The sequence below is a fragment of the Anopheles funestus genome, chromosome 3RL (genome assembly GCF_943734845.2).
Source record: "Anopheles funestus chromosome 3RL, idAnoFuneDA-416_04, whole genome shotgun sequence".
Classification (NCBI taxonomy): Eukaryota; Metazoa; Arthropoda; class Insecta; order Diptera; family Culicidae; genus Anopheles; species Anopheles funestus.
The window spans coordinates 20,753,161-20,779,332 of record NC_064599.1 but is presented as its reverse complement, the minus strand read 5'-3'; the positions used below and the strand labels follow the sequence as shown (position 1 = coordinate 20,779,332).

Sequence of the window (26,172 nt, the reverse complement as noted above, 5' to 3'; positions counted from 1 at the left end):
GTACTGGACGAGTTTTCCCCAGGTTTTTTAGCTTATTTCTTATTCTTTTATACCCGTTTAATCGAGTACAGTTTCAGTGAGGGGCCAACCCCGAGAGCTCTAAATGAGAAGACTGTCGCTAAGAAAAAGGAAAATCGGATGGAAGGGTGGAACAAATTTTTTCCTCCGTAAGAGAAATGTGCGGGAAGATTTCAAACGCATTCCATTTTAACTGGGTGGAAGAAAAAATCGTCTTTTAAATGGCATTAAAAAAAAAGAATGATACAGCACCCCCACCTTCTCTTACTTCATCAGTTCCCCCCTACCCCCTCCTACTCTAATGTGAAAAGTAAAAATTTACTACTACATCTTTAGCAAAACTTCAAGCGCTGGCAAAACTCGAGAATGGTGAGTGAACGGAAACTAAGGAGAAAGTGAGAAAGCAACAACAACGGTTTGGAAAAATTTTCCGCGTCTCAATAAAAAAAAGCGTTGGAAAATGTAAAAAAGAAAAAAAAGCTCCATGATAAGGAAACAAACAGCGAGCGAAAAAGGGAGAGAACATAAGTGAGAGAAAAGGATTCCACACTCCACACGCCCAATGAGTGGTATTAGATTTTTATTTTCTTCGCACACACACACACACTTCTTCGACAAATGGCGGCTGCCCACTATAAGGACGAGGGAATGGCCAGCATCCAGCATAATTTTTTTTTTTTCGCTCTCGTCTTGCAATTTCACTTCATCCCTCATCCCCATCCTGTGCCAGTGTTTGTGCAATTGGAGAAGAAAAGTTGAACCCGATCCTCAGATTTTTTTGTTGTTGTTGCAGCTACTAAACAACAAATGGAAGAGAAAAAAATTGAATCATCCTTCCTCGCTTCACAACCTTTGTACACACACACACAACGATGAACCGGTGGGTGGGAGTCGGGTGGGAAGGGTGTTTTAAATAAATAATCAATAGAATGACGCCCTTTTCTTGATTTGCATGCTAAACTGTATTGTTGGAAGCTGTGTTAAGTTTATAATTTATTTTTGGTTTTCTTCAACAGAAAAATCGAAACTGAAGTTGACGATTAGTAAAACAGAGAATATTAAATATGCTTATCATTTTCAAAGCATTCTTAAAAAATATTTTAAAAGCAGAAGATCATGACATGCACACGGCGGTGGGGGCCAAAGGTAAAGGATGAAAGTATTTTCCTTTCTTATATCGCGTCACAGTGTGCCAACTCCTCTTTTTCATCTTCAATGTTCAGTCGATCAGACTTCAAGCCGTGAAATAATACATAAACACACATACACCGACACAAAATGCCTTTTATCATTAGTCAAAAAGCAGTAGGACTCGTGGCATTTGTTAAGCAATGGCAAAACAAAACAGGGGGGAGAAAAAAAATTGCGCGAAAATTGCTGCGTCGCGACAGCACCACCGACACCACCGGTCCCTCAACCCCCTCTCGGGGGGGTGGCCATTTAAACACAATGCATACTGAAAACGCACGCGCACACATACACGCACACATTCAGGAAGCAATGGGGAGGAATTAAAAAAATCCTCCAAACCTTCTCCCGTTCCCCCCTACTAATCGGAACAACCCACCACCACCCCCTATTCAAACGGGCAGCAAATAAATGGAACAGAGCAGGATATACTCTATACGGGCATGAGCCAAACACCAGGAAAAAAATTACACTCCCCAGGACGCCTCCCCCCCCGCCCTCCTTCACCATTCAGAGAAATAAGACAGTGGTGTACAAAAAAAGGGACATCATTAGAAAACGAGCGGAAGAAAGGCAAGATGACTGCTGGGGTGGGAGGAGGCGGTGAAATACGGTGGAGCCACCGTAGTACACTACAGGGAAGAAATGTTTATGTGCTGATTCCCACTTCTTTCCTCTTTTTTTTTTTGTTGTTGCTAGTCGGGGTTTCGGTTATGTCCTTTTTGGTACAATTTATCTCTTGCTCTCGCGCGAAGGCCCAATATGCTTGTGCGCTCGTTCCGGTTTCTTTTCTGTTTCGCTCTTGCGTTCCTTTAATGATCATCTTCCCCCCAAAACAAGTCGTTTGGTCGAGATGAAGCGCGGGAACTTCCTGCCACAGCTTCACTTCACGGTCGTGGTGGTGGTGCGATTAGTTCCTAGCCGTGTATTTTTTTTAAAGGAAAAACCTTTTCCTTACTCCTAAGAGAACCTGTACGGCAAATAACAAAAAAAACATTGAACAAGACCGAGAGAGACAGAGAGAGAGAGAACGAGAGATTGGGGCATTTAAACGAGGAACCAACAAAAAAAGAAACACTGCTGGGATATATTAGAGCAAAACGAGTTGTCATCCTGCTGAACAGCGAGTGTTGGCCACCAATCAGCAAACGGTCAGCAAACGATACGGGGTACCAGGCAGCAGCAGCAGATGGCAAACAAACACAGATGACAAATAAAAGAGAAAAAAGAGCACATCGGCAGACATCTCGTCCTCTGTCAGTCATTTCCTTCCGGCGAAGACGACGCTTCTACACACACACACATGGGGTTGGTCATCGCTTTTTCGCAAGAGGCGCAACGGCGTTTTTCTTGCGCTACTCCTCCCCCCCTCCTCCTCCCCCCCCCCCCTCTCTCGTACCACCCTTTTCCTCCACCAAAGTTCAGAGTCTACTTCATACTTGGGTGTCTTCCTGTATTTGCTCACGAGTGTATGTGCACACAACCATATGTTGTGTGGATTGTCTATATTTCCATCGCAGGCACTGCAAGGGCCGGCCAGTGTGCTGCCAGCAGAGTCTGAGGAAAATACACCCCATAAACCGATGACGAATCGATCAGGGCAGGAACTCGATTGGGTTTTCTTTTATGCTCTGTTTTAATGTGCTCCATCGTTTTTTTCTTGGTTGCGCCAGCGGTGAAGCATGTGATTTTGCATCCAGCTGCTTATTTATTTGGATATAAAAGGATTATATGAGCAATGTTTCTTTTTTTGGTTGGAAATCGACTACTAAAACTTAAGATAACAGAATAAGTTAAATTCTAAATTAGAATTTTATTTTGAAATCTTTAAAGTTTTAAAAATTTTAAATAGAAATACAGGTCTATGGAAATCTGGCTTTTATTTGTTACAAATCGATCTGCCACACCAATCTTTTACTTTTATCGAGAGTCAGTTTTAACAAGAAACCAACACAACGCCTTCAGCGTATTGATCCAAAGATCTTTGGGGAATACTTCGGGAGCGCTCAATATATATATTTACTAGAATTTGGATCCTTTTTACTAATGGAACGTACTAGAGCATTCGGATCTCAGATTGTTGAAACTAGCTTTAGCTTCTTCAAATGTCTATTTTAATATTTTGGCTTGAATTCTTTACTACTTGCCCTCATCTGTCAAATTGCGTTTGCAACTGTCACTTCTGAGTACCATAAATCCGCTTCAAATGTACTAAGTTTGTCACTCAACTCTAATTTTCACATAACAGGATGGCTACAACTCCTTTGCGGATCGTTTAATCGTACGAAGAACTCGCTATTCAGACGTTACATCAACAAAATAAATATAATAAAAAAATTCAAAAAAAAAGTGTAGATTATTATTCTTCTATTTATGTCACAAAAAATTAATCTTGATCTTTATAATACTTGAGTACAATTAAAGTATGAAAAAACGATCTAAAATTGCACATTCTCCATTACTACACCTTCGGCCAATTCTAAGAATCAACTGCCGGACGTTGTCCGCATATAACATTACTATCTAACCACCAATCGAATGCTTTTGACGAAACACACACACATCCACAAACCACGGCCAGACTTGCCACAAGTTTATTGAACCGGAAGATACAACCTGCCATCATTAGGCATGAATCGTGTGCTTCCTCAGTCGGTTACGAGTTTGCTTTTGGTAGCCGTGAAAGAACGCGAAAATGAATGGCAAAATCACGTTGATGTATATGCTAACGTGGAAACCAACGTGCTAACAGTGCTGGCATGTTGGTGTGAATGATCATTAAAAGCTGTACAAGAGATGGTTTATTTTTTCGCAGTTTTACAAAATTTGTGTAAACTATAAAAGAAACAATGAACTAAATAAAATTAATAATAAAATCAAAATTTCTGTTTCACCGGAAGTGAATGCCAATGCTTTCATGTAAAGAAGCATATTTTGGGCTGCATACGTTGATCAGCAAACGAACGCAGCCTACTTATGCTTTTTAGATCAAATCTCTCTCTCTCAGTGTGGAGGAATGAGAAGCCGTTAGAAGTGCGTACCGAATGGTAGAAACCGGCAAATTCGTCGCAATTTTCAATCGAGCAACATATTGGATAACCCCAAAAGTATCACCCCCATCTAATCATACAGTTTCGCGAAGAATAAAAGGAAAGGAAAAAAAAGGAAGGGCGAATGGGAAAAGAGTTAATGTGAGAAGTGTACAATGAACAAAGCAGAAGTACATAAAGTCTGCACACAAGAAGAAATAAAAAAGCTAACCGTCGCGGTATTGCAGTTGCCGTTCGCGCTCCATGACGCGCCGACTTGATCGCTGTACGCACACCAAACCAACCACAGAAACAAACACACACATATAGGGGCACACTATGCGCCAGGAGCCAGACGGCTGCAGCCGTCAAACACGTTTGACGATGGCTTTGAATATTTAGACCTTGAACCTTGTCGAGCCGGCAGCGCGCAACAACCTCGTTCGCTCTCTCTCTCTCTCTAGCTCTTGCCGGCTCTTGCTCTGCTGGCGCTTCTTTTGTCTGAATCGCGATTGGCACACGGATGGGGCCCCGGATGTGTGAGTGTGTTCCGACGGTACAATGATGTGTGCGTCACCGGTTCCTGTCCGCCGGTAGAGCTGAACGCGTTTGCCACCGGCTTAACTACACAACAGGCAATAAAACGCACACATACACACACACCGAGAGGGTAGCGGGGGGGGGGGCTCGTTTGATCTGTCTGCTTAAATAAATGCAACGGATCTTAAGCGGCCCAGAGAGGATCAACTTCCAACAAGAAAAAAAACCTTTGGAAAGACTTTTTTGCAACTACCTTCTTTATTGATTCTGATTCATCCCGAATTAGCAATTAACATATTTAAAGATAATAAAACTTTATCATACCCATTTAAGCTAAAAACCATAAACAAAGCATAATAATACTTCCACATTTAGCACTTCAGCACTCAGCGTGAAGATGGTGGTATTTCGGACCGCACAAACCATCCAAGATGCAATAAAAATAATCATATCTCTATCGTCATGTGCAGTTTGTGTGCATCCTGCTGTGAATGCACCATCAATGCCACCACCCAGCTTGCCGGGGATGCTGGGGCTACTTGCGCAACAACAACAACAACAAGAAAAAGGAAGGGAAACCGCGAATACAAACAGTACCAACGAAGCGCAATGGAAACGAGAACGAGCTGATAAAAGTGAAATTATACCACAGCAAGAGACGGCCCCAGCAGCATCATCTTGGGTGGTGATGGTGGGTGATTCTGGCACAGTATAAGAAACGGCAAAGCAAACAGAACGTCTTCTGAACGTATCAACACAGTGGCCCTCCACTCATGCCACCTACTGGGATCGGGGCATGGGGAGGGAAGAAAGAATGGCGGCTAAACATGAAAAGATACTTCGAAAGAATCAAGAAGTGAGAGTGTTACAAATCCCTTCGTATCGTATACACCCGGTTGAAGGTGTACCTATTCTTACACACACTCGCTCCTTCTTTCCAATATGCCTTGCACTGGTCTGGTTGTCTGCCGTTTTGCTTTATTTTATAGATTTCATTCATAACATAGATGCAGCCCTCGCGCTCAATTGAGGTGTGCAGTGGCAAGTAATGATAAAAGTAAAGGCACAAAGCAAAGGAATATGGATGTAGGTATTATGTAAAGCACTTTGCCACTGTTACCTGTTGAACGATATCGTAACAACGGTTATAATTAATGTGGAAAATAAGTAAACAAAGAATCAATTAATGTAAAGCCCGACATTTATTTATCACAGTGTAATACGATAATGGAAAAAATTAAATTTACAAAAGCACAGTCAACAGGAACGCAAATAATGATGATTTTTTTTAAATCAACAAGATATGATAAATGAATGAGTGAAGTGTTTGCATTAATACACTGTTCAACAAAATTATAGAATTAGTTGATGTTTTAAGAATTAAAGTAGAACTTTAAGAAATCAAAAGATATGATGTTCATGCAAGTTATTTACAATGGAGAAATATATCCCTTTATGAGTTAAGAAATATTCCGTTATGTTATAGATTTTTTTTAGATAATTCATGATACGAACCTATATTTGTACAACAACTCAACTGAGCCGTTGCTCAATTTACAACTCAATTGGATAAAAAGAGGGTGAGAGTTTTCAATGTTGTTTTGAAGCATTCTTCGATGTCACCGCATTTCGAATAGAAGAAACAAATATTAAAATACCTCAAAGGTAATTCCGTCCTTCTCAAATCAATGTTAGCGGTACGAAATACAATGTATAATCTTCATTCTAACATCGTAGTTAGGGCAATATATCATGATTTAGTGCATCTTGTGAAAGTTATATTAATAATGTACATATATACACATTCGAAAAGGTTATTTATTTAAGACAAAAATATTTTAGATCTAATCCAGTACCAAAATAAAAGGATCACCCGAAGTTGAATAAAACTCTTCAAAAATATTTAATTCATACAACTTTACGACTCAATAATTAAAACTGATGTCTTATTTCTTATCAATCTTTAAATCTTAGAAAATTCTATGATACGAGAAAATGTATTATAATATTCTGGACTTCATTTTGATGTATCCCAATAATTATTTCATTTTATCTGCTATTGGTCCTCGTGTGCTTTTAATTGTATTACACACTGTATTGTTTTTTTCTATAATTGTTGCTTATGTTCTTTAAAATAACTCGTAAATATTAATTGACGAGTCTAATTAATATCAATTTACATCAAACTGAAATCAGAAATGTTGTCAAACCGAATGGAAACTCTTATTACTTCTTTCTTAAACGCTTTTGATTGCAATTTTTTCTTCCCTATAGAAACGATATCTAAAATACATACATTTTATACTCTTCACCGTACAGTGTACATTTACAATTCGTCAATTAATATCACCAGGTACAGCAAACAAAAAGAGGTACAGAAAGAGCGCAAACGAGACAATGGATCGAAAATTAACAATTTCCAATAGCCCATCATAAAATTGAATTTTGGTTCAGTTTTCCTTTTTGTGTGTGTGTGTTTGTGTTTCAGTGTGTATTTGAACGCGATTTTACACACCCTGGGCCGGTGGAATACACACCATCTTTGGGGGCCGCGATTTCCAAACCGACTAGGGGAGAAGCGACCCGATTTCTTCCGATGCCGATCGATCGGCGCAGCAGCTGAAGGAAAATCAAGTAACACCTGCTCCCGTGTCTCGTGGTGTGCAGCAACCCAGAGAAGAAGAAAAAAGTCTTGATTGGATGATCGATTCGGAAGATGCCGACCAGTGCATGTACCATATGCTGCCAACTTCGCTCCGTATGGTTGGTGAGCAGAGCAGCAGAAAAAAAGGCACACAATCAAGCATCAAGACACCTAGACACAACTACCCGTACTCGGTTCCCAGGTGCCGGCCGGTTTCGACTGCAATAACCAGTCAACCACGGTAGTTACCACGGACCATACCACCACCAATCATCTTCTTCTGTCGCCGGTCTTGGGATGGGTGCCGCTTTCTTCACAGACAGGCAAACCTTCGCGTTTCGCCGCGTTCGGCGCTCTTTGGGGGCGAAAAGTTTCCCCCACCCCAAGGAGGAGTCGTCCAGATGTCCGCCGTTTGAGAAAAGTCAAACTTGGAAGAACAAAACCAAGAACAGCCTCACGGATGAAGGCGAACTCACAAGTTGCAATTACACTTGTGCCCTTCGAAGAATTGTGCCCTCAAGGGTCTCAGTGGAAGCGATCGTGCAGATTTACGAGTGCGTACACCCTCGGTGATGCACGCTCTGTATGTGTGTGATCACAACCTGCACAAAACACACACCGTCGTCTTCACCGTCATCATCATCATCGTCTGAGCCAATGACATGATTGTACACTGTAGACACGGAGAAAATAAGCCTTGTTTCAGTTCAATTCGTTTGCGGAAATTGGGAGACCCTTCAAACCAACACAAACACACACATAAAGGTACTTTTGATGATCACAAACAGTTTGGTGTTAAAATTGTTTTCCCCCAAAATATCGCACCACACACCACATAGTGGAAAGTGTTTCGACCCGACATTAAAAATGATCTTTTCTTCCTATTGCGGCAGTAACGTCATCAGGTCATCAGGTTTGCTAAGGATCATCGCTGTGATCCGTTTGCTACCTGGATACCTGCGATACAAACCTTCACTAAGCTGAGCAAGCCCTTTCAGGAAGGTTTAGCTGAAAACTGGTCTGTAACAGCTTTTCGTAACCTGCAGCACTGCTACCTGTCCAATATCCCAAGGATACCGTTTCATCAGCTCAAGAGCGGACAATGGGAGATCATGAGTTTAAAAAAAATGTTCACAAAAATATTTTCAAAGTAAATTTATAAGAAGATTCGAGTTTTTGAAAGATATATTAACAATTTTTCATAAATAAATTCTTTCTCGTCGATTAAATTTAAATCTCGATCTTCAATAAAGGCTTCAAATGTAATCTAAATTTAGATCTTATCCGTGACAGGTGTATTAGACTCAACAACAACAAAAAATCACCTTGGTCCCCCGGCTAATTCTGTCCGTTCTGCCATCTATCCATCAAGAATTAACACGATCAGTCCAAAAACTACCAAAAAACGTAAAGCTTAATGTGGGCATGACCACGAGTACACGGCAGCTTCCTTCTTCTGGACCACAAATGAACCACCACCATCATTACACGCACACACTAGCAACACAATGTCCGATAACTTCCAAAAAAAACCAAACCTCGTAAGCCCATGAAGTTTAGGTTTTCTTGGCCCCGTAACATGTAGTTCTGCCCTCCAACGATGATCGCGTTCTACCAGCATTACGGTGCGGTGCGATCGCCATTTTGAATTTGTTTCGTGACAGTGCGATCGGGGCATGAAAAAGGGGGCCATCTTTGACGTTTTGCCCATAACTGCTTGTAATTGTGTGCAAAATACAGATCATTGTTTTATTGAAGAATTTTTAATAATTTCTACTAGTAGCACAACGAAAGTAAGTATATTTACCTGGCTGCGAAGGAGTTTGTCCGTACAAACACAATCAAGATAATGTTCAGTTTATTATGGAGGACTGTTTTGCACGAGGCAGTTCAGTGCCGGTCTACCTTTTTACCCCCTTGTTTTTGGTGGTGGATGAATTTAACACAACTGATCACTTTGAGAACCCATCGATATGGTTGGTGAGCGCGAATTAAATTTGCAATCGAATCACACCGTAAACCTTTTCTGCAGGAAAGCGCTTGCAGTGGCCACGTAGTGGTAGTTTACGCGAAACACGGGCGTACCACCGTCACAGTAAACACTTCAGGGATAAATGGTCCACTTTCACAGTCCCCGGCTGAAGTTACGCGAGTCGCACAATTCGACGTGTCGTGTGTCGTTTCGGGTGCTATTTTTTTGTTGTTGCTGTTTGCCACTTGACGTTTTACGATGTGCCGGTAGCACGATTAGAAGGCGATATATTTCAAAGCTTCAAGCGGTTTTTGGCAAAGACTGGTGGACTGGTTGATCTCCGATAGTTAGATTGCAAATATTGGAATAATTACATTGAACAGCGAGAGAGAGAGAGACAAAGAGAGATGTAAAAACATTACAAGTGCAAGGTACAAAGTATGATTTATTGAATCTCTCGTTTTAATTTGAGGGTTAAGAACAGATCGTCTTCTACTAGAAAATGAAAAGAAAATAATAAAAATATAAGAAGAATTTAAAGGAAAGCAATTGAATTTCCAAACAAAACTATCAAACAAAAATTGGGTTTTTTTTGTGGAAATATCATATCTTAAGACGTTTGCATGAATGTTATACAGAAAACATCGCCAGTACGCATAAGAGCGTTTGAAGTCTAGTAAGAAAAAATAAAAATTCTTAAAATTCACAATAAATCTTTACACACTAACAGTAAGAAACATTATTTTTCCAATAAGAAAAAATATTATCACACCCGCTACTGTTCAATAGTGAGCAGCGTAACCGATTGACACAAAACTCCGCTAACGTATACAAACAAAAATGCTCGCACTATGTATATTGGCTGGCTTTTTATTATTCTTTTTTTTTTGGGGAAAGAAAGGATGACGGGTTCGTGCTTTGCTTTGGAGCCGGTTCGACCAAATTCGACTACTACACCACTGGTATTCGAGCAAAATGTTCGAGCCTTTTGCAGAAGAGACGTGTGTGTCCGCACAGACCACAAACTCACGAGCACTGGTGCAAAATGAATGAAGAACGAAACTTTTTCGCACAGCGTCGAATGATCGATCTCGAAACCATTTAAAACGCACACACAGCGTCCACGGCCGATGCTGTTCCGTTCTCTTTCCCACACACATACACACACATACACGCACCACAAGCAGCAAAATGGTGCGGTATTGTTTCTCTTTCCTTCCTACGGGAACGTGGTCGACCGAACAATGACGATGATGATGATGATGATGATGCACCGGCTGCTGGATTGGACCGAGGTTCGAAAGCACCACAAAAACCAAACAGAAGAAAGAATGAACAAAAAAAAATTACCAAAGCCACATGCAGACAAGGAGTTTGCGCTCGACTTTTTTATCACTTCTCTACGTATCTCTTTCTCTCGTACAACCCCGTATCGCTAGGGGGGGTTTTTTTCTCCCCGCTGTTAAGCCATTTTCCCCATTTCGGCAACGATGATGTGTACGACGAGCGGACAGATGAAGGAATCCATGAATGGGATGTCAATGCTGCTCTGCTAGGAAGGTTAGTGGTGATCTCCACATTTTTAAAAATCTCTCCACATAACACACACACACACAAACGATACGAAAACGATGGCGTGAGAGTACGTGGGGCACAAAAAAACACACATACAAACAGTTACTGACAAAACCAATAGATTTTTACGTCATCAAATAACGAATCACAAAAGAAGAAACCGGTAAAGAAAGGAAATAAAACAGATAAGAAAAAACATCGCGAAAAACATAACAAACAGAAGAAGGATAAAACAGATTGCAGAAGCCGGTAATATCAAAATATTTGATCAAAGCTTAAAAAAAAGCTTACACACACAACAATGGAAACGATTGCATTTGCAAAACACACTTACAATTGTTAACCACACACCACTGTACCGGCGCATACAAACACATTTAAGTGAGAAAGAGAGAAAACTTCTAAAGTGAAGTGAAGCAAAACACACAGCAACAAACGGACACTGCCGGTGGCAATAAATACCGGCACCAATTGGTATACTGAAAGCGGTGGCATTGGATACTGATTTTGTGTGATTCCCCCACAATACCAACCCTGGGGAAGGGGGGTGCTTATTATGTGGATGTGGATGGCTTCCTGGTATGTACTGTGCTTTATTCCCCACGCATTTTTGTTTTGTTTTACTATGTTAGTTAAAAAATTTGCACACATCTGGGGTGATTAGTGTTGTGTAGAAAGACCGGGGGGCCCGTAAGCATCAGCTCTTCAAAGTGTTGAATATATCGAACAGCATCGAATTAAGGGGGTAGTACACTTTACAAGTTACAAAAAAAAAAATGTGTACAAAACTATATATTTTTTAATTACTTTGAGTGTCTACCTTGTCGCAAACTTTACTTGATTTTCAAGAAAATTGTTTTCCCAAAGTAAACCCGAAAACCCAAGCTTAATTTTCCCAAATCTTAATTTTTTTTTAAATTTTTTACCTTTCAAAACAAAGAAAGAAAATTTATTTAAAATTTAAGAATATAGTTTAAAAACATATTTTTTGTATCCATAAAATAGTAGAGTAAATATTGTTTTCCATGTCCCTTTTATACAAAACTTTAAATAAAAAAAATCTCATTTTCCAATCGCTAGAGTATACCACACCCCCTTAGCAGACCGACACGTTTTGTAACAGAAACCGAAACAAGTGCACAAATGCGATGAACACAGGTACAAAACAAAATGGAACAAAATTCCGCATCTAAAAATGTCGCCCACTTAAAGCTTTGGAGCTTTTTCGAAAGCTCTGCCATGTAGTAAATAAAGATGCCTACTTGCTGCTGCTGCTGCCGCGGGTGGTACTCCACATTTCAATGTCAGCCACCACAAACACTTCAGGTGATTTGTTCTGTGAAGAGGTACGGAAAGAAACGGGCGCAACATTGTTAACTAACGATCGATGGTAGCAAAACAGAACACAGAAGAGTGCAACACTTTTCCCATCCTTCCCTGTTTACTGCTGCTGCATATTTGGTTGCTTTTGCGTAATTCGAGCGGATGATATGGAGCAAAACCTTAACCTCAACAACACCGATAGAGAGGAACATCTGCTCTGGGCCGTATCAAACGCACTTTCGGATTCTCGCAGCGTTCTCTCTACGACTAAGCCCACACACACGCACACAAACACGACTAGCTGTGTGTTCAATGCTAAAGGGTGAAGCTACGAACCCATCTTCACCGTGTGCTGGACATGGAGAAAAATATTTGCTTTCCGGCACGATAAAATTGCGGATTTCACGTCTATGTTTACGCGTGCAGAAGTTAAGCTGTTCGCACTCTTTTGCACCTTTTTTTCTGTTACACTCTCCGTTCGCAACGGCTGTTTGATATGTGTTTGCGATTCGTCTCGCTAGTGTAGCCGCGTGGCCGTGTGGGGTGGGTAAGCTAGCAGAAGTGGTCGCGGATTGGACACATGCTCATTTGCACACTCGACCGCGTTTGACGATGACGGTCGCTTGTGATGAGGTGTTAGTTTTCTTTTACTGCGCCGTTGGTTCTTTGTCGATGTCAATGACACCGGTCTGCCGGACGTGGGACATTAGTTAGTAAGAAGGCTTCTAAAAGAGGCACAGCTTCTTGCAGAGCAAGCGAGCGAACAGCCTAACATTTATCGATCAACTTCCGCAAAGTGCAAAAATGGTTTTTTAATTACAAGCTTTAGTGAAAGGGGTTTGAAAATGAGTATTAAAATATGTTAAAATTAACATTTTTTTATACAAAAAAGCTTTACAAATTCTAGATCATACCAAACAACAATGAGAGAAATAGAGAGAAAAACAAATAGAAAAAAAGTAATGTAAAAAAAGATGTAAAAGTAGAAACCGAAGAAAAAGGACAGAAGAAAAACAAACAAAAAAACATGGAAACGAGCACGAGCAAACAGCTCAATCGTTTATTGTACACACACAACACAACCACACACACAACAATACCATGCCGCTACAAAGAGGAAGTGCGAGAACAAAAAAGGAACCTTAGAACACTGACAATCCGATTGAACAGGGACGATTGTAGTAAAAAAAGAAGCAAAAAAGGGGCAAATGCTTTCGATTTCAGCAGTAGCTTTTCTGTATGCGATTGTTGGTATTTAAATTCTTTTTTTATCATTTGCTAATTTATTTGAATATGACAATGATTGGGGACCATTGTGTACCTTCCAACATGTACAAAGGGAAAGAGCTCTTGTTTCCATTCTCAGGTTACAAACAAAACTCAATGTGATTAGTTTAATTTATAATTATTTGAAGTACCAAAACAATATATTTTTATAATTAAATTAACTAATATCTAACTAATATCTGTAATGCGCTACTTTTCGGTTTAAGCTTCCTTTAGAGGTGATTATTAATTTCACCACGCTTTTCCGCATTTAATCCTAGACACATTTGTCGATGAACGCAATGAATGCCAAAGCATCATTCAACGCAACGACACTAACGCCCTCTAGTGACAATTTTGGTATCTGAGCTTTAGATTGTGCGAGGAGCTTTCTTTGCAATTATTGCTTAAACGGTCACATTCGTAGCGTTTCAGCGTACAGTGAGCAGTAAGTTGTGTGGCCGTTCGTTATCCATCACTAGCAGAGCATACGACGTTGTAATAGGGAGGGTCGATTGTTTCCTCCACCGTTACTCAATCAGAAGGTTAAACGTAATTATCTTTTACTATTTTCTCTCGGAAGGATTGGAAATCGGGAAACTGATTTCGAGATCCTGGTGTACTTATTAAAAATCTTTCTTCTAAGCTTATCATTATAAAGCTACTCATGTGCTTGTAATGGGTATTTATAATGACGTATCCGTGTCCTTAGATTACAAGAATTCAAAATTCAAGAGTTATTGTAACTTCCCTTGTTAAACGTATAACATTCCGTCCTGCGGCAATTACACGATCCTGATCATTTATGTGTTTATATCATCGTCCACATATGAAGTCCAAGCTAAATACACATATAAATGCTCATGTTCATCTAAATTATTCGATCAAATGGTTGTAATAAATACGTTTTAAACAATATTGACAGAGCTAAACAGCCGATGATTCGATTTACTGTGACTTTTTGTTGTGTCAAAAATTCATACATAGAACGTCTTTTTTTGTACATGCTACCGTTTAATCAACAATCCGTTGATTTTGATTGTTGAATGCACTATAATACGATGCACTCCAGAATGCATGCAGCGCTTTCAAGCCGAAGGCTCATATTCACCTCATTTTCCCACTTTCATTTTCCCGAGACACATTTATCGATGAATGCGTCGTAAGCATCGGTTGCACATCAACACTAGCGCCACCTAGTGATAGCTTGCTGTTCAAAAGTTTAAGCTGAGCTTTCACTTTACACAGCAGCGACTGTTTGAGCGGAATGTATAAGCCTCCACATTTGTAGGGTTTCAAACCCTAGAGTGAGCAGCAAAGTTCTGCGGCTGATCGTTACTCATCACTAGCAGAGCATACGTTGTCGAGGTAGGGAGGGTTGATTGTTCGGTCTACATTTTACATAAGAATTATCAGAAATAGAATTTTGAAAAGTTTCTCTCGGAAGGGTTGGAAATCGGTTGACTGATTTCGAGATCCTGGTTATAATAATGAAAAGCTCGCTGTATACAATTTGCTTAAACGATCTTCCCTTTATTATGGGTTGAAGGGTAGAAGCGTTCAATGAGATCTTAGTTAGCTCAATTTCCAATTCCAATGATTCAACCAGACAATCAAATATCGGTAGAGTTTAGGCATAATTAAACAGCTCAGTCCTACGTGGAATAGAACCAAACATTATACTGCCGGTATTAAAAACGGGCAAGCTATACGAACCCTAATTTTCGCTTGTTATCGGTGATAAAAAAAAAACGATATAATTCAACAAAAAGAAATCACATAGACACGTACCTGTAGTTCTGCCTCGGATACATCAATTTCGCCACGGTAGACAAACTCGATGATGAACTGCAGATCGGAAAAGCAGATATCGGCCGGCAGTATAATGGTCGGATGCTTGCACGGGTTGTCAAGGAGAATTTTTTGAAAATATGCCGAACACGCCGACAGCACCACCTGTTGAATGGGATGTGATTAAGTTAGTAGAAACACCAGTCGCAGGACAGCAAACGTTCGGCCATTACCTTGTGCGCCTTCAGTGAATTGTATTCACAGGCTAGCGTTACATCGACGAAGGACTGTGACTCGAGCAGCTCGTGAAACACGGATGTCATGTTGGATTGGTAGTTGTTCCATCTTAGACTAAAATACTGATGCGACGACCGGGCACCCTTCGAGTACGGTGACGTCGCCGGATATGTGGACGAGGGTAAATGCGTCGGAGCGGGTCCCGCTGATGCTGCTTTGGTATCCATTGTTTCGTTTGTTTGTTTGTTTGTTTTTTTTTTTGATTTCGTGCTTTTCCTTTAGCTTATTCCTCTAAACGTGTTGCTCTTACTTTGCGCTTCTATTCTTTTGGTGTCAATTGCAAAAAAGGGGGTTGCTTCTTTTGTTTGTTGGTTTTGTTTTATTCCGCCGTGGCTTTTTCTTTTTTGTTTTACTTATATCTCCGTTTTGTTCTATGCTTGCTATGCAATTTTCTTTTCTTCCTTTGCTATAAATGTCTTTCAGACTGACTATTATGTTTTACTTTGTATTGGTTATTTTTGGTTTTGACTACGATTTGACTAAACTGATTGTTGGTTTACATGGATTGAATGGCTTCGATTGACTATCTAGTTTCCAGCGTGCACCGTCGTGTGCGCGGTGAACAGTGGTATTATGGCCTTGGTGCTGGAAATAGAAGATGAAACAGATATTGCTCATTAGTTTCTGCTATTTGCCAAATGATATAAAAAGGGTAATGTTAAAAGTTTCAACCTCGAGTTTTTACCCACGGGGGCAGAATTTGATACACTTCAAGTATTTTAAATATAACCTTACTTTAACACAAACGACGAATATGCAAATCGTTCGCGTTGTGATTGTAGGCAGTTACAGAAATTAAAGTAAATTTTTTTGCTATTACAAATAAGTAAGAAAAACAACATATGAAATGGTAAGAACAGACGGGAAAACCCACCAGCCCTTTCAATTTGCACATCATTTCACAACATATTACTTGCCATCGTCTGCATTCCTATCGTGTTTCCATCTTCGCGTTCTAGTACGTCATCGAATAGATAAATAGCAAATGAAATAGTAGCCCGTGTAGAAACATACACTTCAGTGCCGGACGGTTCCTTTTTGGGGTGGGCAACAGCGCGCGGTATCTTTACCTTGCCAATGTGTGTACACATACACGGTGGTGCGTTCGAAGGTGCCAAGGCAAACAAACGGTTCAGACGGTGTTCCATGAAGGTATACTATTACTATATGCCACTGGAATTAGTAACGACACAACCCGGGGTACAGTAGAGCATTACCAGAGCAGTATGTTTGTATTCTAAATACCTCAAGCAAACGGACCAAACCCTAAACCCCCTACGCAAACCGGTGTGGCATCGAGCTGATAATACCACAATGGGACGATGCAAAAATAGTAGTACAAAATTAAACACGAAGCAGAACAAACCTTCCTATACAATTAGATGGGCACAAGAAAAGGCTACCCACTAATGATAGTTATATACGAATGGAAAGATGTTAAATTATGAAGCTGGAAAAAATTTTACTTTACAGTGGGTAATATAAATAAAAGGTCAATAACTTTTTGTAACAAAATATTTGTTATATTATTTAATTTTCGATTCTCGAGTGTTTTCGTCCATAGAAGAAATATGTAAAAGTTTACATAAAAATTTTACACATTTTACCCTTCAACTATTTTACTCTATAAAAGTTCATTTCATAATAGTTCCTTCTCTTATCAACTGTTTTTTTATGCACACAACACTTATCATTAATAAATATTTATTTTACTTGAGCCACTTCAGTTGAACGGGCCTCCTGCAACGGCAACCTGTACCGCATAAGATTTCACAGTACAAACACAAACACCTGTGTCGGTGAAAATTCTTTTTGGTGAAATCTGGAAAATACTACTGAAAAATGTTGCCGAAAAAGTGAAATTGTACTCACTTCTTACATACATTTTTTAAAAATATTTTTTGATAAAATCGGAATCAATTTGAAAATATGTTCTATAACTTCATATTAAAATATGTAATTAAATAATTATTCTTTATTTATTAAATGGGCATTACAATGCAATTAGAAATAAAATTGTAAAACTTATAATAATATTGAAGAACATTTTAAAATCATTCTTTAAGCAAATGACAAAACAAGTTACAGTATAGCACCAATGCACGGGATAAATTTAAACGCCTTACGTCTTTTCCCACCAGCGTTTTTCACCATTGCAGCTGCTGCTGTTTGGGCTGCTTTTAAATGAACGATTTTTCCCATTTTCCTACTTTCATCCATTTACTAAGATTGCACATTATTTTGTATCTTTCACTGCTATCGTCTTTTTTCTCTCTCTCTATCTCTCTTGTACGTACTTCTCCTTTCCATTGCCACCAAAGTTCCTCACAAACCGACCGCGTGTCTTCGCGGAAACACACAAAATATAGAACACACAGCGCAACACCCACACCCAACATTCCATTGGCAAACAATTTCCCTGCTTCTTTTCCACCCACCAACCCACCCCCCAGCAGCAACAACCACCCTACACTTTTGAACGGACAATCATTTTCCTTCGCTCATAAACAACACAACACAGGCGCACCCACACGAACAGAAAACAGTCTATAAAACGTCGCGGCATTTGCTTCCGCCAAAGCGCGAACTCGTCACAAAACGGAAGGGATGAACACGCTAGAAATGCGCGTAAAAGCAGGACAACCAAATGCCGGCACCGGTGAGCGAGTGAGCGGGCAACAGGGGTTTGGCCACGAGGCCGAAAAACAGCATGTTTTTTTCGCTCTTTATTTTTAACCACCGTTCGCCGTACGGTGTGTGTATGTGTGTGTCTGTACATTTTATGCCATGCTCATCGAATTTCTGTACATGTGTGTGTGTGTGTTTTAGTATAACTGGTTTGTTTTTTAAAATAACATTACTTTTTTATTTTGTTCTATTCTCATCGCATATGTAGACCTGCGTGGAAGGAAAATTACACTCTTTCTCACTCTCTCTCTCTCTCGCTCTCCTTTAAAAGAAAATGCTCCCACAAAAAGCGCATTTATTTTCGCTATTTTTAACACACACATTTTCTCTCTTTCTCACAGCGGTGAGTGACGGTATAGCGATGAGTGACCACCGCGTTTCATCGCGAGCACTCTTTTATTCGCGGTAACGATATTTTTTCTCTCTTCCACACTTGTTAGAGCCATGCATGAGTGTTGCGATGTTTTTTGAAGCAATAACAACAACAAAACTCATCCCTTTTATGTTCTTCCATTTCATTTACTCACATATACTACGAAATTTGGAGTGGTTGAATACAAAAAAATAAAGAAATAATAGAAATTACACAAAACAAAACAATTACCAAAAATATTAAAAATACATACAAAATAGTACAAAAAAAGAAGGAAAAAAAGAAAGATCTCGCTCGATAAGTGGTGGAATAGAATCTATAAACTACCACCAAAAAAAAGAACAACAAATTAATGAAAAGAAAAACAACAAACAATTTCACGTCTCAAAAGCGATGCAAAACAGATGCTTACACACGCACACAGAGAACGAGCGAGGTTGTCCGGTAAGGGGTGTAATAATAAAACCAAAGAGTAGGGAAAAATACATCAACACACATACAAACTCATCACACGGGCAACGTGTGCGCGCTCCGAGAACAGAAGCGAATAAATAAACATGCGAATAAAAACAAAACTGATAATATATTCCAACCCCCTCCCGATTCCGGTAAACGTCGCGAAGCATAGCCCACCCCCGGGGGGAGCGACAAGATACTAATTTCTATGTGTGTGAATACTGTTATCTCTTTCTCTCTTTCTACTCCGATACGCTATGTTTGAGTGCGTGTGTGTTCATCATGCACGCAGTGATTTTCTAGCGCGACATAGCGTTTTGCTTACACTTTTGATTTTTCTATTTTTCTCCTAAGTAGGCTGTGGTTGCTTGCCCCAACCGTGTATGTTTCGTGCCCTTTTTCTGCTCCCTCTCTCTCTCTCTCTCACCGTCGTTTTTCGAGACCTTGGTTTTAACCCATAACTTAATGATTCTAGCCGTTTGTTTGCCTGTTTTTTTGCTTCCCTACTAACTTCGTTAGACTATCACGTCTTAAATGGTGATTTGTTGTTTTTTTTCTGAATTCCTTCCATCAAGCAGCAAACCGCCGATGATGTTGTTTTTTGTTTTGCGTTGTTTTTTTTGTGTGTGTGCGCTGTGTGTTGCTTTGTTTTTCTCACACTAGGCCACGCATTTTGAGCGTTTGCTTTAAAAGTAGGTTACCGTTCGTAGAGCCACCCTACATCATCGGAGAGGGGGGCGTTGTTTGGCCCTACGAATGGAGAGTGTAAGAAACATTTAAATTATTCTTTCTTTCTTTTCTCAACGCGATACGATATAATTAATACATGAGATACGAATGAAAAATTGCCTTCACTTAGTGCTTTTAAACGATAGCTTGGAGAAGAGTAGAATCGATCATTTGGAGGTCAAAGCCTTCGATGGATGTTAAAAATACTTAGCCGAAAAGTCAGTCTTTGTGGGTTAAGTTAATCGAATGTTGTTCAATATCATCCTGAAGGAGTTCTATCTTATTTGCTATAATGCTATACCACCTAAGTCGAGCAATTTCTTGAAGAATTTCCATGAAAACAGCATGGGAAAGGAAGATATCTTTTAAAGAATTTACAACAAATTATTTTTTAGAATAATCGATGAATATTTCGATTTCAAAGCATATTTTTTCAACAGTTTTTAAATCGACATCGAATATTATGTTTGCAATGAGATTATTTTTATGTCCGAGTAGTGATACAATGTGAAAAAAAGTTCTTTAAAGACTGTATTAAGTATAAAATACATTTTAATTTATATTTTTGGTCAGACTCGACGAAAACTATTTTTGTAAAGATACTCAATCGTATAAAACTAAAATTAATAGCAAAAATTTAAACTCTACAGTATAACTTGTGAAATAGCACTAAAAGCTTAAAGAATTCATTACCCATCAACGAATGAATGAAGATTTCCATTCTTCCGTTTTTACCTTTTAACCAGTTTTCTGACTATTGTTGGATGAAAAAGGATTCTATTGAAAGCTTTTTAGCTTCCAAACGTCAAGACTAATACAAAAACTGGCGAGCCCCCATCATAGACCACCCGCCTTTTACTTCGAAGGAATGTTTGCTGCCTTTTACCTTTTCTGTCTGAGCAAGAAAACAGATGCATGGAAAAACGATCGAACATTTCTTTTTTGCTGCACGGAAAAGTTGTTTAAAACTTCCATCCAATTGCAACGAAAGGAAAATTTAATACAAAAAAAATCCAAATAAAAACAAAACTTAGAATATGAACCTATCTATGCAATAATAGATATTGACTCATTCATTGTGTTTAATATCATAATTTTCATCTTTTGGCACATTTCGTTAAATATTTGCCATATGTAAGGCCACACTAGGAAAACCAGTACATCGTGGAAGGAAGAATGTCCGGGGAAGCAGCAGTCATGTGCATATGGCCTTTTTGCAATTGCAAATAACTCTTCGTTCGGAAAACTTCACTTGCGACGCGCTATACTCCGTACTGCAATCGTTATACGGCGTTATATGCAAAGTGAACATTAGAAACATTCCGCCACACCATGGCACGCACAACGACACACACACACAAGGTGGTAGATTCATGTGCATGCGACCAAGTAAGCAAAACGAAACGGCGAGAAAGGGAAAGAGCATAAGCAAAATCATAGAACAAAGGAAATGGCACACAGCAGAACGGGAAGGATTTTCGTCTGTTTGAAAATTTTTGGAGGAAACAACGCAGCATGGCCTACACCATGCAACCTTCGGTGGAACACTGTTGTGCAGCGGCCAGCGGCCCGGAGAAAAACCGAAATTTTCTAGTCTCTCTAGCTTCTCTTTTCCATCCCCCGTGCGGTTGCCTTTTCCTGGGACGACAAATAGCCCCTCCCCAGCCCCCAAAACCCCCTTTCCCTCACCTTCCGCATAATTTTCCTTGTTTAGCCCCATACACACACACACATAGCGACACAGAAACACAGCGCCAAGCGTCATTTCTTTGCACTTTTGCACCAACGACACACGGCGACTGTTTTTCAACGCTTTCAGTCGGTTTTTAAACAACTCTCAGCCACGAGATCCTTTTTGCCGAGACCTGGGTGTGCAGATCCCCCCATTCTCTATCCCCCTTCTAGTGTGTGTGTGTGTATGAGTTGGTCCAACCATTGCGTGAATAGTGTGTGCGAGTGAACGGTACAGCAATAGGAGACGCGGTGCAAAATAGAACGCCCCCCAAAACCCCTGGCTTTTCCCATCGGCCACATCTTCCAAGAGCAGTTCCCACCTTCGCAAACCATTTTCCCAACTTTTTACCCTTTCTTTTGTCACCTTGCGCTTGTCTACTCGTACAAAACAAACTGCTGCAAGTATGGGGTGGAAAAAGGGTCGAGAAGGGAGAGAAATAGAAATAGAAAGAGAAAGAGAGAGAGAGAGAGGGAATGAGCTTGCAGTTGATGAAGAGAATGGTGTAGAGAAGAAAGAAGGGAAGGGTGAGACCACCATACGCATTCACATACAATCATATACCGACTAAGTTGGCCAATCCTCTAGTTTCTGCATCCTTCTTCAAGCTTCCACAACTTCTAACCCAGCAAAAGGTATAGTTACAACAAAAACAAAACGATGAAAAACGGATAACGGTGTGTTGCCAAAACGAGCATGAATAGGAAAGCAAAAGAGAAAAAGAGAGAGAGAGAGAGAGATAGCGAGAGAAATAGGCCGGCGAGATGTTTGGAATGGGCGCTTCAAATGAGAAAAGGGAGTCCGCGTAAAGGGGGGTGGTGGGCGGTTTTGGTCTAGGCGAGGATTTGAGGTGGTTCTAGTAAAACAGCGGACTTTTCGAGGACTGTCGGAAACAGCACCGCAACAAAACACACACACACATACACAAGATCGAGGATCACCCACAGAAAGGGAAGATGAAACGCGATATGCGAAGGGCCTAGTACGGCAAAGTTTACGGGGCACTGAGGGGTGGACACCCCCCGGAAGAAAAAGGGGTGGTGGGAGGGATGGGGAGAGGTGCAGTACGGGTCCAAAGAGTGTCGGTTGCATGGTCGCTGGTTTCGTGGAACATAATACAGATTGGAACAAATATTCCAAGCTCTGTCTAAACACTTGGACAGCGCAACGTGCGTCTCCCGTACTGCATTCACTACACCGCCGGGGGCCCCACAATTTCTCATAGTTCCAATTCAATACAATGTGTCGATGCGGGGAAAAATCTTCGATATTTTATCTTTCTTCTATACACCATGCACGCATTTTTTTTTATTTGTTTTGCCATGTTTCTTCCACAAGTGGTGTTGCTTTGTGTATTTTTGGGGGGTTTGTGTATTTGGAACGTTTAGTATACTATATTTCTACTACCTTTATGGTAGTAGTGTTAAGATGAAAGTAAGAGAGAGAAAGAAAGAGATCAGGAGGGGTGTATGTCTTCTAAAAGGCTTGTTCATGTAACAAACAACAAAGAGGCTTTGTTTGTAAAAGACATGTTACTTAAAATTACTTTTGCCTTTTTCCATTCACTCCCTTTACTATGTCCCTTTCTCCCAACCAAAAGCTCTCGTCCTGTTGTGCCTTTTTTGGTTGCATTGTAATTGTGAGAGCATGTTTGCAAACCCTTCCATTAAACAAACGGTAAAACAAAGGAAAATGTTCTTTTTTGTGGTTGTTTTCTATCTTTATTATTCTTTTTAAATGCATTTTTTTTATCAATGCTTTTATGTATTTTTATGGTTACGTTTATTATTTTATTCAACTTTTTCAAGTTTCTTCTGCAATCTTTCCTTAACTTACACACCGTGCTGTGAAGCTTTTCAGCAACTTAACGACTTGTCAGTAGTGAAAAGGTGTACACAGTGGAAGATTTAATTTCAAACAAGATTAGGAAGAATTATACATTTAACAGAAAATCATCTACTTCAAAGAGTTCAGAAATGAATGCACATAAGCAATAAATTAAATTTATTTTCACCAAAGGACAAGAACTTAATCAGAGGCGACATGTGTACAACTGCTGGATCGTGGCTTGAATTATTTTTCCTTATTATTAGTACAAAATTTTAAATCTATTGTACAGACAAATAGCTTTAAAGCATCTTTCGTGATTTTTATCTTTCCTATGTTTTTTTTCAAGCTTCCAGATAGTAATTGGTACCATAATTAAACATGTTTGTCTGAATAAACTGTACCTCGTAAATGAAAAATGATTGATTTTGCCAACCAACATCAAACGTAACTTGTTTTTTTTTTTTATTTTAATAATAACCATAATAAACGAAGTGCATATGAGGGCTTGAACAAACCACAAACGCAAACTAATGCGCATTTAAAACGCGTTTATTTTTACTACCAGCTGTGTTTGCAGTTATTTGGGCCAAAACGGTCCCGCGAGTAGCAAACCACACCAACCAACCAACAACAAAAAAGGGCTAGTTGTTGATTTAAAAAGAAGAGAGAAAAAAAACAACAACAACAACAACAAAACAATGAGCAGGAAAATATATAAAAATAAAAGAAGCGCATGAAATAGATTAAAAGGGGGGGGGGAGGGAATGTTGTAAAAAAACGCTACGACCGCAGGAAAACAGTTCGAGCTAGATGTTAAAAAAAAGAAGAAAGAAAAAAACATCACCAAAAGAAATCAAAATGAAATGACAACAAAGAGACAGAGAACGATGGGTGAAGAAGAAAAAGATAGAGGGAAATAGGAACATTCCGAAGGGCTGACGAGTGTGTTAAGATGGCGAAAAGAGAGAGAGAGCGAGAGAAACAAACGAAAGAACAAACAAAGAAACCGAGTGGGTGGTGAATTCGTAGAACCGGTCAAATAAGGGAGGTTTTATAAGGTGGGTGAGCTGGGGAGATCCTCCAATATACCACCCCACATACGCTCAGCTACATTCACACACACACACAAACAATACACACATACATGCATTTTCGCGGGCAAACAACGTGAAGGGAACCATATATAGCAAACACGATGAGAGGGAAAAGGCCGCAGGAAAAGTAAGTAGTGCGAAGGAAGAAAGTCGTTCGGAGCAGAAAGCGAAGTAAACAGTGGCATCTAAAAAGGGACTACTAAGAGGAAAAAGGGGGAGGGGGGGGGGGGGGGGGGGGGGGTTGAGTGGAAGGTTTGGTGGAGCTGCAATTTGGAAACCCAAGGAATGTTGCACGAACGCGATTGGGATGAAAATTGTGCGCTTATAAGTATACAGAACTGGGGTCCTGGCGGCATGCAACGGAGCGTGGAGCAGAACAAGGTAAGAAAGAAAAGCAGAGACAAACCATAGAAAAGGATGGAACAAGCGTGAAGATCGATCGAACAGCGAGAATACGACAAAATGGTAAAGGAAAAGCAAATTTCTGCTTTCAAGAATGGAAAAGCCGAACGAAGGATTTTCTTACAATTTTCTTCACTTCTCTCATTGCCGCTGTTCATGAATATCGCCCCTTCCGGTGGGAATAAAATGGGAACGGAATGGGGGGAAAAAAGCCGTCGTCGGATGTGACAGGAAATGCGAGAAATCGCGCTCGAGAGCTTATGGAATGGAATGACGAAAAAATGGGAAGAAAAAGACGAAATTGAGGAAAAGAACGCAATTTTGGGTGACTGGGTGAAAAAGGAAAGGAGGGATGTCTTGGAGTGAGGATCTGTGTGGAAAATGTGTATATCCTAATGTTGCTTTTCCATCTTCTACGGGTCTAAGCCCACGTTCTAACCATACATACACACACCCGCACCCACAGCCTCAAACCAGCGACACAGAACGTATGGGTAAAGATAGGGCCCAAGAACGTTATTTCTTCCACAAGGGTGAAGAACATGAAGCTTTCCACACGGGGTGGCGTCACCGGTAGCGGACAGTGCGCCGCTGGATGTGCAGCGCACCCTCAAAGCGGAAGGTACACACATTTGCCGTCTTCCTGTTTTCTTTTTGGGTTGCTTAAGAAAGTCCGCACCACCAAGAACAGGCCAGGCACGTTTCCATCGGTGGCAACACAAAGCACATGTTTCACGGCGGGGGCGGTGATGGTTTGCTTCTGAAACAGTGTACAGTGAGTTCCAAGTTTTGTCACGATGATGTGATGAAAATGTGTTTATTTGAAGAATTACAACTGATGTATTATTACATACTTAATTCATACATTAAAAGCATGTATTTATTGAAACATTCGTTTAACTGTAGAAGAAAAACATCGTTACTTCAATAAGTCAACCGTGCTTAAAGAATCATTTGTTTGGATATTAAGTTAAAACCTTCTGTGAGAATCATCGAGAATTTTAAGCTGTTTCTAGCTGTTTTTTTTCTTCAGTTCATTACAGTTCGTTTGTCTAATTCTAAAAATTATTTAACAGCTTTAGATAACGCGTCATATTAACTTTATCTAGAGCAATTCCATTTCAGTTCGTTCTTGAAGTAATTAATAAAAGATTCTTATATGTAAATTGTGAATATTTTTTTTTTTCAAATATCCCAGCTACTAAAGATAGAACATGTGCTAATG

At 39.9% G+C, this 26,172-nt stretch overlaps 1 protein-coding gene across 8 annotated transcripts in view; it reads right to left on the bottom strand.

Annotated features, from left to right (window-relative positions):
• Positions 1 to 26,172, bottom strand: part of LOC125770599 (myb-like protein Q) — an 81,232-nt gene that overhangs the window by 47,645 nt on the left and 7,415 nt on the right. For 7 of the 8 annotated variants that reach the window (XM_049440372.1, XM_049440379.1, XM_049440378.1 and 4 more), the window contains 2 exons: positions 15,580 to 16,228; positions 15,347 to 15,511 (listed from right to left, as the gene is read on the bottom strand). In XM_049440372.1, coding sequence (XP_049296329.1) covers positions 15,347 to 15,511; positions 15,580 to 15,810 — 396 coding nt within the window. In that variant the 5' untranslated portion in view covers positions 15,811 to 16,228. Of the gene's footprint in view, positions 1 to 15,346; positions 15,512 to 15,579; positions 16,229 to 17,769; positions 18,315 to 26,172 lie in introns of those variants that run through there. The other variant, XM_049440377.1, reaches the window with a different exon arrangement.